Below are 16966 nucleotides of genomic sequence, written 5' to 3'. Positions count from 1 at the left end.
TTTGGCAGACAACTAAACTAAGATCGTAAGCTGAAATGTTTACCATGTGTATTCATATCTACAGGCGCGTACGCAGGGGGGTGGTTTTGGGGTTAAACCCCCCTCGAGTTTTTTTATGTGTATGTTTTTTGTATGTTATTTTGAAAAACCCTCCCCTTTAGATTTTAGATTTTTTTTTTTTTTAAATAAATAAATAAATTAAATAAAAAAAAAATAAAAAAAACATAATAATAATAAAAAAAAATTGCCTATAGGTGACCTTAAAAAGGTGACCTTACCCCCCCCCCCAACTGGACAAAATTTCAATTTTTCAAATTTCGAGACCCCCCCAAAAAAAAGCGACAGACAGTACTTCCGGGTTCATGATCAAGTACATGAAAAATCTGTTTTGTTAAGGGGTGCAGCCTGTCAGTTCTTCATGCTTTACCAAACGTAGTCTAAACATACACCATTCTCATATTGCCTTAGCTCAATCGCTCTCCTTTAATCACCTCCAAGAATCTAGACCACTCAATTCAACAGTATGTAGAGTTCAGACCCTGTCTAACTATTTCAGTCTCAGGAAAATTATGATTTTATAAACCAGATAAAAACATAGCCTCAAAGTTTTCGGGAGTCTGCCTGATATAGTATTTATACGCCAATGTAAAACAGAAATATTCAAAAATGTAACCGAATTACTTTTAGTAATGACAGAGACATATTAATTCACTCACCTCTTTATCTGTAACTACGAATCGGTCTAGGTGTTATCATATAAAATCAATAAACATGACTGTTCTTTGCCTTTACAATGGACTGGTACACTGATCATAAACAGTGCTTTATACATGTATGTATTCAGTTTGTCAATCTATGTATAGGTACTGGGAAAACCCAACAACCTTTGACAGTACAGACAAGCAGATTGAGTTTTCAATCGTCCAAAAAGTAATCGCCGAATAAAAAACTCGATCCCTGAGATGGCGCTAAACATGCTAAACACATCCGGAAAAAAAAGAACAGCTAAAAAGATATTTAATCTTAGATTTTTAAATTTATTGGACTATTCATCATGATATGGTTCAGAGAGCTAAGAGGTTGATCGATTAATTATAGTTTTAGGTTGTGTACAGGCTGTTTTGCCATAATTTCATAGGCCTACAAGACATGGGGGTAATGGTGCTGCGCCCCCCCCCCCCCCCACCCCTTCCCCACCCCGGATTTTAAACTTTCATATAATGTATTTCGGGCAATGGCACATTGATTCTGGCGGTTGCGTAATATTCCAACAGCCTATCATCCTATTTATATGTTCATATTTTAGTTGTATGTCCTGATATATATATATAAAAAAAGGGTCAGTTTCATGCAGAGTAACGTTTATTTTCTTTCATTCCTTCATTATTTTTTCACGTCAACAAAATGAAATTTTTCAAGTGAAAAAAAATGTAAATACATTATGTCAAAATCCTTTTTAAGAGCGTGTTAAAGGACAAGTCCATTCCAAAAATAAATTACTTTCAATAGAAGCAAAAAAAGTTTGAGCAATATCGGATAACTAATACGTTTATTTTGATGTTATCAAAATAAACCCAATTGTAATAGAATGCAATAGTGTAGGCCGGAAATATGCGGCAAGCCGGTGACTACACACGATAGCGCGCCTCTTTTGTAAAATGATTTTGAGGTCAATAACCGAATGTTTCCCAGCAGGTCGGCAAATATCAAACATAGGCGCATCTCTTTGTAACCTACATTGAGGTCACAAAGCCGAATCTTTACCACGCGTGTTTTGTAAATATCAATGATAGGCGCGCTTTTGTAATACATATCGGGGTCGCAAGGCAAGTGTTTCCCACGACGTGTATTTTTACTAATCAATGGGTCATTCTCAGCTAATACTTCGTTGAGTTGGTCGTGTTTTATTGGACTCAGAATTATACATGCTAATTGTACACAGGTTGTCGCTGTTGAACTGACTGCACCGGTTAGTTTCTATTATCACTGGGTTTCACACCAATACGCTGGATATTCGGAATTGAACAGAGAGACAGCTACACGGGATATAAGGATTAAACGGTGGAAAAGTTACACTGGATATCTGGAATTAAACAGAGGAAGAGTTACACTGGATAATTGGATCTAAAAAGAGAAAATGTTACACTAGATATTTGGAATTGAACAGAGGAGTAATTGTATTGGATAGCTGGAATTAAATATTGGAGGAAGTTACATCGGAGCTCGGATTGCGGCATAGTCGTCTAACTGGCTCGTCTGTATTGTGTGGACGACAAGATGGGGAAGTCTAAGGCGTCTACGGGACGGAAGGGCAAAGGAAAGCGGAGAGAGCCAGCGCTTCAAAACAGTGACCCGATCAGGGGGACAACGCCAGCTCCACATTCTCGAGTGACGATACGCGGCTCGAGGAGTAACCCAGCCGCTTCGGCAGGGCGGGAGCGCCAAGGAGACCAGACTCCGACGGGGGGGCCAACATCACAGAATCCCTAGAAACGGCGAATCAACCGTCTATTGTCCATCCTCCACCCGGTGAGTTACCTAGCCACGGGCTAGTCTCATCTTCTAATTCCGCAAACATATCATTCCCTAAGGAGATGGGGGAGATGGCGCAGTGAGACATATAAACTTTATGTCCGTTAATAGGTTGGACAAGGTCGGGTTGATTGTAGGCAAAGGAGATAGGGGCCTACTTATAAGGTGTGGATATAATTATGGAGAGTTAGTACGATTGCTTACTTTGTTTTCAATAATTTTAACCAGCTCAGTGGGATGTTATTCATTTTCGTATAACCACGCACTTATTTGGGGTTAGTCGTGTTTCGACAAGTGATGTTGTACAATATTTAGTATGTTAAACAAGTTCGGTACGATACTAGAAATGCAATCGTGTCAGAACGATGTGCGTGCAATGACGCCTTGTTTGTACATGTCAAACGAAAGAGCATCTCTCGGACTAGTTACGCAGAGTATGAAGTAGCATTTAATGTCATGCTTGACCGATTTTAAAAAAAGTCCGGCTTCTTGATGCTCTGCACTTGGCCACTTAGAATGTGCCTGTAAAATTTCAAGAAAAATAAAGATCGTTCTGGGGTCCAGAAGCGTGAACCCGATTTGCCCCATAGACAATGCGTGTAATGCATGGGCGGAAAACGTACAGGATCTGTATTATGACCGGACTTTAATTGTTTGTTTTTTCTCTCTCTTTATGTCACTTTATCTGACGTATTTGGTATCATGGGAAAGAGAATTTCATGGTTGTTATTGTAAACAATTTTTTTTTGTTCTATGGTAATCCTATCGAAACACGTGATGTAAAATAGATTTATAGGACAAAATTGCGTCTTCAATGACCCCCTTGACCAATTTTAAAAATCCGGCCAAGAGGTGCCCTGCGTATTGCAACTCGGAATGTCACTGCAAATTTTCAAGAAAAAAAAAAAAGGGACGTTTAGGGGGTGAAAAGCAGTCTGAAAAAATGACGCCATAGCCGATACGTGTTATATTATTGGGCGGAACCTCGGCGGAATTCGTATAATGACCCTTGTTCAAATGTGATTTACTCAAAAATTTCTGTGTGAACATATACCATACTTGGTATCATTCGAAAGGGCACTTCATTGCGGTCAGTTTGACACCGTTGTCATCTGCGCGCAATGTACTGCACGCATTAAAGGCGCTATTACGTAACGCATAGTAAATTCATCATTTTTGGCGATAACTTTGCGCTGACGTATTCGAATTTTACCAAACTTGGCAGACAGTTGTCACGTATATGGATACATGTGTCTGCCAAGTTTCATTGATGTAGGTATAAAGATCGTTATTTTAGAGTAAGTTGAAGTTATTTCGGAATTTTCTCGAAAATGGCGAATTTGGAAGGCAATTTTTCTCAAATTTGGTCAGTGTTAGGGTATATAATTTTGTATATGGCTGGAAAGGACATATCTTCAAGTATCTAAATCCAAAAAAGGGTACGGGTTTGCCAAGCCATTATGAAGATACGGCCACAGAGAGAAAGCCAATTCCTAAAACTTTAGAGGGCGCTATTTATGTTGTGCAAAGCCATTGGAGCGTGAAATTTGGCACGGCTATGTGCAATTATGAGATAAAGATACTGTGAGATTTAAAAACAAAACGGAATTTATATGAGAAAGTTATGGCAGTTTTAGATTGTTTAGGGGTCCATTTTTCAAGAACTTGAGATTTATTGGAGGAGTCGGTTTTAGATTTGAAATTCGAGTATGAAGATGGCATTGTGAAGGTCAAGTCATCCGTCGCAGATGAAAGGACATCTCTCAGACTATCTAGAGGAGTTTGTTAAAAGTTTGTAGGATCTAGGATAGTGGGGATGGGAAGGAAGATATAACGGCCTTAAAATGGACCAGAAACGGACAAAATGGCGCCTGGACGGTCATGCATGGGTGATTTCCAAAATCGAAGAAAGTAGTGACCTTGATGAGATGTTAGAGACTATGCCTATGAAATTTGAAAGGAAAAAGACATGAGGAAAGCACCTAACTAGGAATCACAAACACTACGTGCAAAACGAATGCGATTTCCTGACGATAAGGATAAGGGAAAGGAGAATATTAATGGGGCAGAATGTGAGCGAAAACAAGGCTATGACGAAGGTCGTCATTGCGATAATATGCTATATAGAATTGAATTTGCTTCGCTTATGTAATTATGTTAGAAACCTTTGGTTCTATAAGCCCATAAAAGGTACGCCATACTCGGAAGGAATTTGGTTTTTATCTTTCTCCAAATAGGTGCCCAGGCTCACCGGGTTTGGGTGTGCGGAGACATTCTCGTGAGGCGAGCTGGTGAGCGGGCGTTTACCAGAGGCTGTCGAGACCTGGGAATCGCTGGTTGTGAGGTGGCATGGCACGGGCGAGGAGGGGCGTCGCTATACGCGATTTCTCGCGTCAATTACAGGGCCAAGTGAGGTTCGGTCCTTCTCCATCGGAGCTAATCATCCATGCGGGCTCGAACGACTTGGGGCGTTATTTTGCAAAGGACTGTCGACAAGCGGTGGATGAAGCACTGAATACAGCGCGGTCATTGTTGCCGCAATGCTACATTTCATTTTCAAGCATCTTACTCGCCTGTATTACTATGGTCATGATGTACACGTCACGTCGCAGGTTGTCATCAATGATGTGCGGAAAGGTGTCAACAAGTATGCCAGACGGAGGGTCCGGCGTATGTGTAGTGGATCATTCATAGGCCACAATTTCAATGTCCAAGAACACTGGTATTTTCACAGAGATGGCGTGCATCTGTCTGATGAGGGATGTGATCTTCTCATGGAGAACTTTGCGTCAGCGGTTCGATTTGCTCTTAATCTTTGAAACTTTATTTTGTGCATGCCCTTTGTTTTATTGCGGGCAATCAGGAGTATATTGAAATTTAAAGAGTAGATTACGATTTAAAATGGTTTATTGACAGGCTGACAAAATGTAGGTCAAGAGGTTGTTTACATTTTTGAGGGAAATTCACGCGCTAGGAAATGTAATACTTTGTATTACATTGGAAGGAAATGTACAAGCGTATGTACGCTTATCAAGCAAGCGCGGAAAATACCGCCAGCAAATTACAAATAGCACGAAGGGGCTTTCATTCTAGTTATGGCTTTCATTTGAATGGACAAGAAGGAAAATGTACGGAGTCTGAAACATTCCCACCACCTCCCCATTATCTCCACCAATAAAAGTATTTTTAGTATATTAGTGGCATAAATTAAATATTGCTTGGTGGTTCGAAGTAGCCAAGGTATACGTATTAGTACGGAAAGGATTTAGGGTTTCAGGTATGAAAGGTACGGATAGGGTTTATGTAATAAATTGGTCAGTGATTTATGAAGTTAATGCAGAGCCGGGGGGCGTTATTTTTTTATGCGGCACAGATTGGGGCTTTTTTTAAAAAGGGGTCTTGATTTACAGACTAATAGTGGTCGTGTGCGTACTAGACAGTATAGTAGTCGAGGTCTGTTTTTAATAGTGTTAACATGTAATCCACTACCGTATGGAAAATCATTACATCAACAATTAAAATGAAATTGGAAATCTGAAGAGGAGGCAGCACGTCAATAAGGAGAACATCACAATAATTAGTCAATGAAACTTAGCTAACTTAAACGAAGAGGAATGTTATCTAAACACATAGTTCGCGATGGATATTCAAACTTCTTCGCAGCGCTAATGCGCTAGCGAACATGACTAGTCTCACGTACGTGCAGACACTATTCAGAAGGGAAAGAACGTACTTCCCATAGGCTCAACACGCGCCATGCCCCAATCTGTGCCGCATAAAAAAATAACGCAGCCGGGGGCATTTGGCCTGGTCGCACATCAAGCGTCGTGCACAAAGACAGTGGGCCGTAGGGGAATTTTCCCATTGGGTTTCGCCCCTACCCGGTTTTGTATGGGTAAATCACTAATCACATGGTACTGATAAGTTTATTGATCAATAATTGTCAGCCAATAATTTTCGACCCCACTCAATTTTTACATGCGAGGGGGTTGCCAATGTATATTCAGTCGAATTTGTTCGCATGTCAATTCTTAGTTTTCCGGCCCCCATTCGATTTGAATGCGGGGGGACCTAGTTGTACCTACACATTTTCAAACTCAGGGTGTCACGCTTTAATCTTAGGCATCATCCGATCTTACAGGCGGAGAGGCTGGTATATATATATACATCTATTTTCTATAACTTTAGGCATCACTCGATTTTATAGGCGGGGGCTGATATAATGACTTAATGTATATAAGTTTAGCCTTGGCATCACTCGATTTCATAGACGGGGGGCCTAGCATTTGTAAGCATTTTTATGATTCAATATATCTGTGTTATTTTGTTATGACACCCAGAAAATCAAAATGTGCAAAATAAGCGTCCATCTCAAAATGTTAATAAAGCCACAAAAATAACGCAAAGTTGATTGTTTGTTATTTTTGTTAGCCGTGCATAAATTTTGCCACATGCCCAGGTTCTATTTCGCTAGGCAAAAGAAAGAAAAAAAAAAAAAAAAAAAAAATTGGGTTGTTGGGATTTGGAGTTTGTTCTTTTGTTTCGTTCCTGAACTATAATCATTTCCAGTATGCCTCAAGGAGAGGAATGGCCAAGAGCGCCATGAACCGACGGTGGGGACAGGCTGCGATTACCAGATCTTGTGTAGGGAACCAATGGCCCAGGAAATTGGGCCTGCTGGGTAGAGCACCGTCTTCCCAGCTGGTCACGTGACCCGTGACCCTCGGGTTCCCATATTTGTGGAATCGCAGTCTGTCGCCTTCCGCCATTGCAAACAAATAATTATGGAAATGGTTTTATATGATTTCATATCTATGTTATGTAATAATATGTCAAGTTGGAAATATGCTACCGCAAAAACTCGAACGGAAATATGTAAATGGTTTTTGTATGATTTTATATCTATGTTAATAGTATGTCAAGTTGGAAATATGCTACCGCTAAAACTCGAACGGAATTATAGAAATGTTTCTATATGATTTCTTATCTATGTTGATAATATGTCAAGTTGGAAATAAGCCAACTCAAACGGAAGAATTAAAAGTTGAGAAAAAGGCAATAACAGCATTTTCATTGTATTTCTTATTGCAATACGTTTATTTTGATGTTATCAAAATAAACCCAATTGTAATAGAATGCAATAGTGTAGGCCGGAAATATGCGGCAAGCCGGTGACTACACACGATAGCGCGCCTCTTTTGTAAAATGATTTTGAGGTCAATAACCGAATGTTTCCCAGCAGGTCGGCAAATATCAAACATAGGCGCATCTCTTTGTAACCTACATTGAGGTCACAAAGCCGAATCTTTACCACGCGTGTTTTGTAAATATCAATGATAGGCGCGCTTTTGTAATACATATCGGGGTCGCAAGGCAAGTGTTTCCCACGACGTGTATTTTTACTAATCAATGGGTCATTCTCAGCTAATACTTCGTTGAGTTGGTCGTGTTTTCCCTCCCTCCCTCCCCTCAATTCCTTGCTGACTTGTGGACGGGCAGGATTAGGCTCATGATTATTGGGTAGGAGGTTGTCAGGGGGAGGGGGCGGTCCTTTATTGAGAAAGTGTATATAGGGAGACCGGAGTGGTACTTGCCCGGTTCATCAGACCGACCTTGCCGGTCTTGTGGGCTGTCGGTCGGTCTACTTGAATGTTCGGCAACTGACCTATTCTCAATCGATCTTTAAATCATTCAGTCAGTCCATCAATCACTCACTCACTCACTCACTCAGTTAATCGATTTATCACTCACTTAAGCAATCAGTAATTCAATCAATCAATCAATTAATGACTCACTCACTCGTTCATTAACTCAATCAACAAATCAATCACTTAACCTTCTATCAATCAGTCAAGCAAAACATCATCGAGTCAATCAGTCAATCAATCATAACTTAAATCAGATCAAATTTCCAGAAAACAGAAACAAATATTTAGTACGGACGGGAGAAAGATTCAAAATCGAGCTGAATTTTGAGAAAAATGAGTAACGACTCGCTAATAATATATCTGCCTAAGACACCGGAGTACATTTCATATATAACAGTGGTACAACTATGTTGCACAAGCTCCCTCTCGAGTTAAAATTGCTGGCCGTTTTTCCTTTGTACACACGTGCCCCCCCCCCCCCCCCGCTAGTAAATTTGATAACCTATTTTTTTGGGGGGGGGGATGACCGTCAGAAAATGTGACTTGTGTCCCATCCCCCCTCCCCAGAAAATCATCCCGTATACACCAAAAAGTTTATATCCTTTTTTGCAAATACATGTAATAGATCACATCTTTTTGTACATATACTTTGTAATATGTTTTATTAATAACTAATGTCTTGTTTCATTCCAATTCATTTCACTATTACAATATACAAATAACATAAATACATGTACATGGAATTGAACATTGTTACATAAAAATAATAGAATACAAGTCATGTACATACATTGGAACAAGAATATCAAAGTTGCTTGGCAGGTAGCAGCCAGAAAGGAAGTGACGGTTTATAAGTGGCCAACTTAAAGAAGATATAATTAACAGTTAAATGTATATACCAGATTTAAATGACATGACAAAACACATCATTCCTACCACAAAAAAACACATCACAGTTCATGACATAATATTGCAGATCAATGAGTTTATTTAAAAAAAAATGAAATTAGATTAATATTTTGAAAGAAGAACTTTGAAGTTATATAGACCAGTTCTGGTCATAATAATAATAATAATAATAATAATAATAATATTGGATATTTATATAGCGCACATATCCACCCTGCAAGGTGCTCAAAGCGCTCCAATATTACCCCGGCTCTGCTAGGCTACCGATCTCGGTGCTCACAGCATTCGAGGAATTCCTTCCTACCGGTCCCCATTTACTTAACCTGGGTGGAGTGTGGCAAATGTAGATCAATGTCCCCAAAGGACATTAGTGCCGTGGCGGGATTCGAACCACGGACCGTGTGATCGACAGTCCGGCGACGTATCCACTCGTCCACGACACCTCTACCTCATGGGATTATATTCTGAAAGAAACGTTGTGGAATCGACCAGAAAAGGTTGTTCATCTAGCATATAAGTATTAGTGTGTACTGCAAGGTTCTGGAATCGTCAAAATGATAAGAAATTTGGCCCACTCTTGGTAAAGTTACAAGCACTGTACACAGAAACATGTATACGGGACTACGCGACATTTATCCAGACCGGATAGACATAATAATTTACCAAATATATCAAATAGTAGGCGGTTTCCTGGCAAAATGTGTATCATCACGTATTAGTCAAAACATATTCTTTCACATGATTGGTAATCAGAGCTTCCATTTCAATTTTTGAGAGGGGGCGTTTTCAAAACTGGTCTTTACCTTTAAGTTGACATTTCTTTAAAACCTTTTTTGTTAAGTTCTTCAGTTTGAAATCTTGGTTAATCATTATCTTGGTTTGAAGCCGAGTTGGTTAACCCCTTGAAATATCTCTATTTAACAGACTTCTTCTGTTACTGTTAATAAAATAGCAAAACGTGACGTAAAATCGGATTTATTACCCCCAGACACACAGACTTCTCCTCCGTGCACAGACGAAACGAAAAATGTGTCAGGTCAGCATTTTACGAAACCGTCACAATTTCAGGTTTACCGAAAACGCGGACATTATAATTAACAGCAATATATAAAACATTCCATTACTAGGATGATTATCCCCTACAGAAAATAATATTTGAGTCCATAATAATAAAATATCGTCTACATTATTTGTACATTTATAACAGCTACCAAAAAAGTGACATTCACCAAATTTCCCCAAATATCTTCTTTTTAAAATAAATTTTGGTGATAGTGTATTAGTTTTTATACACAGAAGGACCTATAAGAACATGTTTACAATTTAAAATTTCGGCCACAGCTTTGACAAAGAAAACTGCTCGGTGATGTTTAATAAAATCCTTAGTACAAAGCGAACAAAGAGTAGCTGTTAAATCATATTTTAAAGAAAATTATAAAGACCGATTTCTCTAATGTTTCTGCATTCATCGAAGTTAGTGAGATTCCTTTCTTATAAATACTGTTTTATTTTTATGAGTTTAGACAGGATTGACAACTATGTCTCTCGACAATATATTTAGGACAGAAACTTTAAAAAATGGAAACACAAACAAAGCGAAATATCTCCAAAAAGTGAATAATTGAATCGGGTATTTCAGACAAGTTCCATGCCATTTCTCCCACGTACTTTGCCAGACGGAAAGTAAACATAAAAAACAGTAAACAAATATCAAAATCCTACAAATGAAAACATGTAACCTTATTTTGACATTTACTTTACAATACTTTTGCAACATACATCATCCAATCAAAAGGTCGACTTTTAAAAATCTTAAACCCTTTAATACACTAGAGAAAATATAAGAAGTGAACATTAATATGAAAAAATGGCATTTCCTCTCATGATTCTGGGTAAAATATTTAAAAAAGTTTGAATAATCAGACAATGATCTGAAATGCATTGAAGAAAATGAAGGAATTTTTTCAATATATTAAACAGCAATATATAAAACATTCCATTACTAGGATGATTTTCTCCTATTGTAAAATAATCTTTGATTCCACAACAATGAAATTGTGTCTACATCATTTATATATTTATAACAGCTACCAACAAAGTCTCATTGACATGTAGAGTCACTTTAAAAAAAAAATCTTTAAAGATAAACACATGAGAAGTATATCAAAAGAAAGGTTACTTTTTATATCTTATAAAGGTTCAATCATTCAAATTGATCTACATGATCTAGGGATGTAATTTCTAAAACAGTCACCCAAACTCCATGTCACCTAGTTCAAGATATAACTGATTCCACTGGATGTTACATACACTTTATGAAGTCACAGAAACACAAGGCGTGCTAGAAACTTTTGAAAAAAGGGAGGTGGGGAGGGTTCATTTTGCAACGAAATATTATGTTACTCTTTTTACCAGAAAAAAGGTCCGGTCACCCCCCCCCCCCCCCCGTCTTCCTACAGGCCTGAACACAGTGATATCATACAATGTAAGTAATGAGGAGTCATCTGGTAATTTCAGTGGAATATATAGAGTCTATCAGGAGTGCAGAGAGCGATCTCTCCTGATCGGTACTGCTGGAGATAGTACCAATTTCTCTCATGCTTTTCAATCTTGTAATCAATGACAAGGCTCTGGACATGCTTCAGCTCGTTAGTGTACTCATCAATGCTGACCAAACCTACATCGTACTTTAACTTGGCTATCAGGATTGTATTCCATTGAGACACAGCGGCGTATGGGAAATAACCTAATTCCGTTAATTGATACTTTACAACACCTTGTTTGTCAATCAATCGTATCGTATTACCAGATGTTATGATCATGTAATCATTATAACTAGTAATTTGCACAGGTTCATATCCATCACATGGTATCTCCCTGATCGCCTTTCCCCCTGCTGGTGAGATTACCTGGATCTTTCCAGCTTCCCTGTAGCTAACATATATCTGATCATCACCGTCCACAGTGAGGTCGGCAAATCCTCCTTCATCGTGACTCAGACTCTCAAACATTACATTCAACTTTGTGCACTCTAGTTTGTAAAGTGTGATATTGTTTGAGACATCAATTATGACATACCGATCATCAGAGAGGAATCCTACTCCACGAATCACCACATGTTTAAGAACTGTCTGATGAATCTGGCCATCAACAGAGAAAATATTCACACCACCTGTACTATAACCCACTGCCATCCTACCGTCTGGTGTACTAACCATGGCATTCATGCTACCCTTATTAGGCAAAACGATGTTCTTTGCAACTGCATATACGATCTTACCGAGAGTTAGCTCGTCCATTCCAACGTTTCTCTGAAAAGTGACACTCTTCCCTTTCTTGCTCGATTCCATCGGCTGCTTGTAGTCAGGATCTTCTTGTTTCAAGGCCTCTTGTAAGTCTTGACATAGAGTGTCGTGTGCAGCCAAAGCATCCATATCTAACGGTATCTTTGTCCTATTGATAACCACGTCAGCTATGGTGGTCAAGTGAGTGATGTGCTCCTGAGCCGATTTTTTCATTTCGTCCAGTTCTTTCTCTATTCCTTCGGTCTTACCCTTGACTTCGCCAATGAGGATTTCTTTCTTCTTTGTCAACTGCTTGACTGATTCGTCATATGCATGGTTAATATCATCTGTACACTGCTTCTGTACATTGCTCACACGCTCCTTCTGTTCATCAATGAAATCAACATATTTCTGAAAGCAAGAGCGTTTCTTTTCCGCCTTCGATTTGAGGACCTCGATATTCTCCATATGGCTGCTTTCATAAAGAGCTGCCTCGATGATCCGATGTCCTTCGTCTTTATGCTCCATGACAACACACCTGAAGCAGGCAAATCTCCTGCAGTCGGAACAGAAGCACTCCTCATCCTCTTTTTGGTGTTTCCTGCACTTACGGTATCTACGTACTGACACCTTTCCTGATTCGATCTCACTTATGGCTAAGACCTCATGACTGATGAAGTCTCGCCACAGAGAGTGTGTGTTGTGACAAGTGATACAGAGATACTTGCCACAGTCTTGACAGTAGACAACAGCTTGCGTCCTGTCCTCGGATTTACAAATCGAGCAAAAGTGATAGTGATTTTTCACGTCCTCTATGAGAGACTTCAAAGCTAGATTTGCCGGTAATTTGCTGACATCATGGTTTGGGACCTGGGTTTCAGCTCTGCAGACAGGGCATCGGAGCATCTGGTCGTTACCATGGCATTCCAAGAGGTTGGCTAGACAGGTCTTGCAGTAGGTGTGAGAACAAGACAGAATCTTTGGATCGGTGAAGGTATTCAGACATACAGGACACTCCAGACTCTGCGCAATGACATTCTTTAATGAATCAGCCATGATTCGAATTCTACATGAAAACGGGATAAAAGAAAACGACAAAAAATAATGATTATTGTAGCTTTGATTCCCTCACGTCTTTTTCCTGCAGAATATAACGCGTACAAAATATGATATTCCGTTTTATCATAATAAAAAAATTATCATGTTATTCATCAACTGAATGAAGTAATACAAACTGATTTTAAAAGAACGTTTTTCCATTGTCGCTCTTCAGTCAATGTACATTATAATGGGGAAAATTATGATGATAGTAATAACAATGCAACTGTGTCACATTATGTTAGATGCGTATGGAAGACCACTACATTGGAAATACGCCAAGAAAAAGGATTAACTTTGATAGTATACGTTTTAAACATAAGGGACTGTTAGATTCTGCACGACGAGAACGCGGAATGCCCTTTTAAGGCAATGTGACGCCACTGCCAGTGCCTTAAAAGGACGTCACATTGCCTTAAAAGGGCAGTCCACGTTCTCGTCGTGCAGAATCTCAAAGTCCTTATTGACTGCTACAGGACATGCCTCCGCTATGGGATAATTGTCTGCATCAAAACTTTCTCGTTAAACCAATAGGATCAATCCCAATGATCGTTATCGATAGCATTTCTAGAGAAGTATCTAAAGCAGTACTCTATATTCATGTACCCATGCACATTGGAATATATTACTTCAAAAGAAATCAGCATGTTGTAGAGGGGAAATTATATAGACTGCTCTGTTTTGGCAGAATCACATTAACCTGAATGATTTACCATGTACATTCATATTCATATAACATGTAAGAATAATATTTCATGACAAAATTTGTAATTTAAATCACTGCAACATACCAAAATCTTCGTTTTTCCACAGGACAAAGGAACAGAGAGAAGATATACTTGGCTTTTCTGGTCTTAGCTCAATCACTCTCCATTTATTCCCTGAAGACATCTAGAATGAGGGCCACCTTTTTAGCCGGAGAAAAATGATGATTTTATGAACCAGATACAAACAAAGCCTCAAAAGTGTCTAGGCGTCAGCCTAATAAAGTTATATACAACAACGAAAAACGAAAATATTGCGTATTGTCACTACATTTCATCTTCCTTCATTAAATATCGATCAGTCTAGGTGTTAAATCAAATCAGTAAAGCATGTACAATTTATATTTTTACATTGTAATGTCCAATGATCATGAGTGGTACTATAAACGTGTATGTATTTAGTCTCTTAGTTTATTGTAAGTGACTGGGAATTCCCACTAAACTTTGGCAGACAACTAAACTAAGATCGCCCAACAAAACCTCGATCTAAGATTTGTTAATCACGTAAGCTGAAATGTTTACCATGTGTATTCATATCTACATAATTAAAATGTAATAATAAGAGTTCATTACACATTTTCTTAATTCTAATCACAATAACATACCAAAATCGTCACCCCCCCCCCCCAGGACAGACGAATATGAACGATGTCAATATGATCACAAGTTTTCTAATGCGACATACGATACTTCCGGGTTCACGATCAAGTACAAACAAAGCCTCAAAAGTGTCTAGGCGTCAGCCTAATAAAGTTATATACAACAATGTAAAAACGAAAATATTGCGTATTGTCACTGCATTTCATCTTCAATGATCATGAGTGGTACTAAAATAAAGAGGAATGTTTTTAGTCTCTTAGTTTATTGTAAGTGACTAATCACGTAAGCTGAAATGTTTACCATGTGTATTCATATCTACATAATAAAAATGTAATAATAAGAGTTCATTACACATTTTCTTAATTCTAATCACAATAACATACCAAAATCGTCACCCCCCCCCCCAGGACAGACGTATATGAACGATATCAATATGATCACAAGTTTTCTAATGCGACAGACGGGTTCATGATCAAGTACATGAACAATTTTAGGAGCGGGTTTCAAAATCTGTTTTGTTAAGGGGTGCAGCCTATATTAGTTCTTCATGCTTTACCAAACGTAGTCTAAACATACACCATTCTCATATTGCCTCATATAGCTCAATCGCTCTCCACTAATCATGTCCAAGACATATACACCACTCAATTCAACAGTATATAGAGTCCAGACCCTGTCTAACTAATTCAGCCTAAGGAAAATTATGATTTTATAAACCAGATAAAAACAAAAGTGTCCTTGAGTCTGCCTAATATATATGTATACGTCAATATAAAACAGAAATATTTAAAAATGTAACCAACTTTCTTTTAGTAATGACACAGCCATTTTAATTCACTCACCTCTTTTTCCGTAAGAACGTACCGGTCAAGGTGTTATCAGGGAGTTGGAATGGATCCCTGCTGTTATATTAAATCAGTAAACATTACTGATCTTTGCCTTTACAATCGACTAGTGCACTGATCATAAGCAGCACTATATACATGTATGCATTCAGTTTGTCAATCTATTTTTAGGTACTGGGAAAACCCAACAACCTTTGACCTTCAAAAAGTAATGGCCCAATAAGCACTCGATCTCGGAGATGGCGCTAAACATGCTAACCAGATCCCAAAAGGAGAAAAGTAAAAACAGATATTCAATCTTAGATCTTTACATTTATTGGACTATTCATCATGATCTGATTCAGGGAGCTAAGAGGTTGTTCGATTTATTATAGTTTTAGGTTGTTTACAGGCTGTTTTGCCATAATTTCATAGACCTACAAGACATGAGGGTAAGGGTGCTGCGCCCACCCCCCCCCCCATCCCCACCCCGGATTTTAAACTTTCATATAATGTATTTCGGGCAATGGCACATCAATTATGGCGGTTGCGTACTATTCCAACAGCCTATTATCCTATCTATATGTTCATATTTTAGTTGTATGTCCTGAAGTATTTAAAAAAACAAAAACAGGTCAGTTTCATGCACAGTAACGTTTATTTCCTTTCATTCCTTCATTATTTTTTCACGTCAACAAAATGAAAATTCTCAAGTGAAAAAAAATGTAAATACATTATGTCGAAATCCATTTCAAGAGCGTGTTAAAGGACAAGGCCATTCCAAAAATAAGTTACTTTCAATAGAAGCAAAAAAAGTTTGAGCAATATCGGATAACTAATAAGAAAGTTATGAATTTTGAAAAAGTATGTAAAACTATGGAACTACCCCAAGACAACTACCCCCTACAGCAACCATCTTCTAGGACAACTAACATCCGCACAACTATGATATCAACGTAGCCATTATAGAACCAGGATTCTTAAAGACACTGATGTCAAGTAAAACAAAATCTTCACAAATAATCTAGACAAGGCATGGCAGAAAATCGGAATACATAGAAGAGGGCTTCCAAAAGTGTACATTTCTACTTGAGGAAAGGTGTTTATTAAAAAGGAAGTCCACCCTGATATGAATTTGGATTTAAAAGAAGCAGAAAATGAGAGGAACAGGCCAGTGGAAGTACGCGTGTTATGTACTTAAAACATATTACGTAATATCTATTGTTAGGGATTTATGTTCTTGTTATAACAATGTTTAGTTTTTAATTCATTGTTGGATGTGTAACGCAAATAGACATGTTCTCAAA

The 16966-nt window shown here is 38.4% G+C and overlaps 1 protein-coding gene across 1 annotated transcript; it reads right to left on the bottom strand.

Annotated features, from left to right (window-relative positions):
• Positions 1–11573: 11573 nt before the first annotated feature.
• Positions 11574–14360, bottom strand: LOC105440785 (tripartite motif-containing protein 2-like). Its single transcript, XM_030989974.1, has 2 exons — positions 14263–14360; positions 11574–13439 (listed from the first exon to the last, which is right to left on the bottom strand). The coding sequence occupies exon 2, from the start codon at positions 13427–13429 to the stop codon at positions 11603–11605; it is 1827 nt and encodes a 608-aa protein (XP_030845834.1). The 5' UTR covers positions 13430–13439; positions 14263–14360; the 3' UTR covers positions 11574–11602.
• Between the last annotated feature and the right edge of the window lie 2606 nt (positions 14361–16966).

The sequence above is a fragment of the Strongylocentrotus purpuratus genome, unplaced genomic scaffold (assembly GCF_000002235.5).
Source record: "Strongylocentrotus purpuratus isolate Spur 01 unplaced genomic scaffold, Spur_5.0 spur5_scaffold_19, whole genome shotgun sequence".
NCBI lineage: Eukaryota > Metazoa > Echinodermata > Echinoidea > Camarodonta > Strongylocentrotidae > Strongylocentrotus > Strongylocentrotus purpuratus.
The sequence above is the reverse complement of the archived record's forward strand: the minus strand, read 5'-3'. Positions and strand labels throughout refer to the sequence as shown.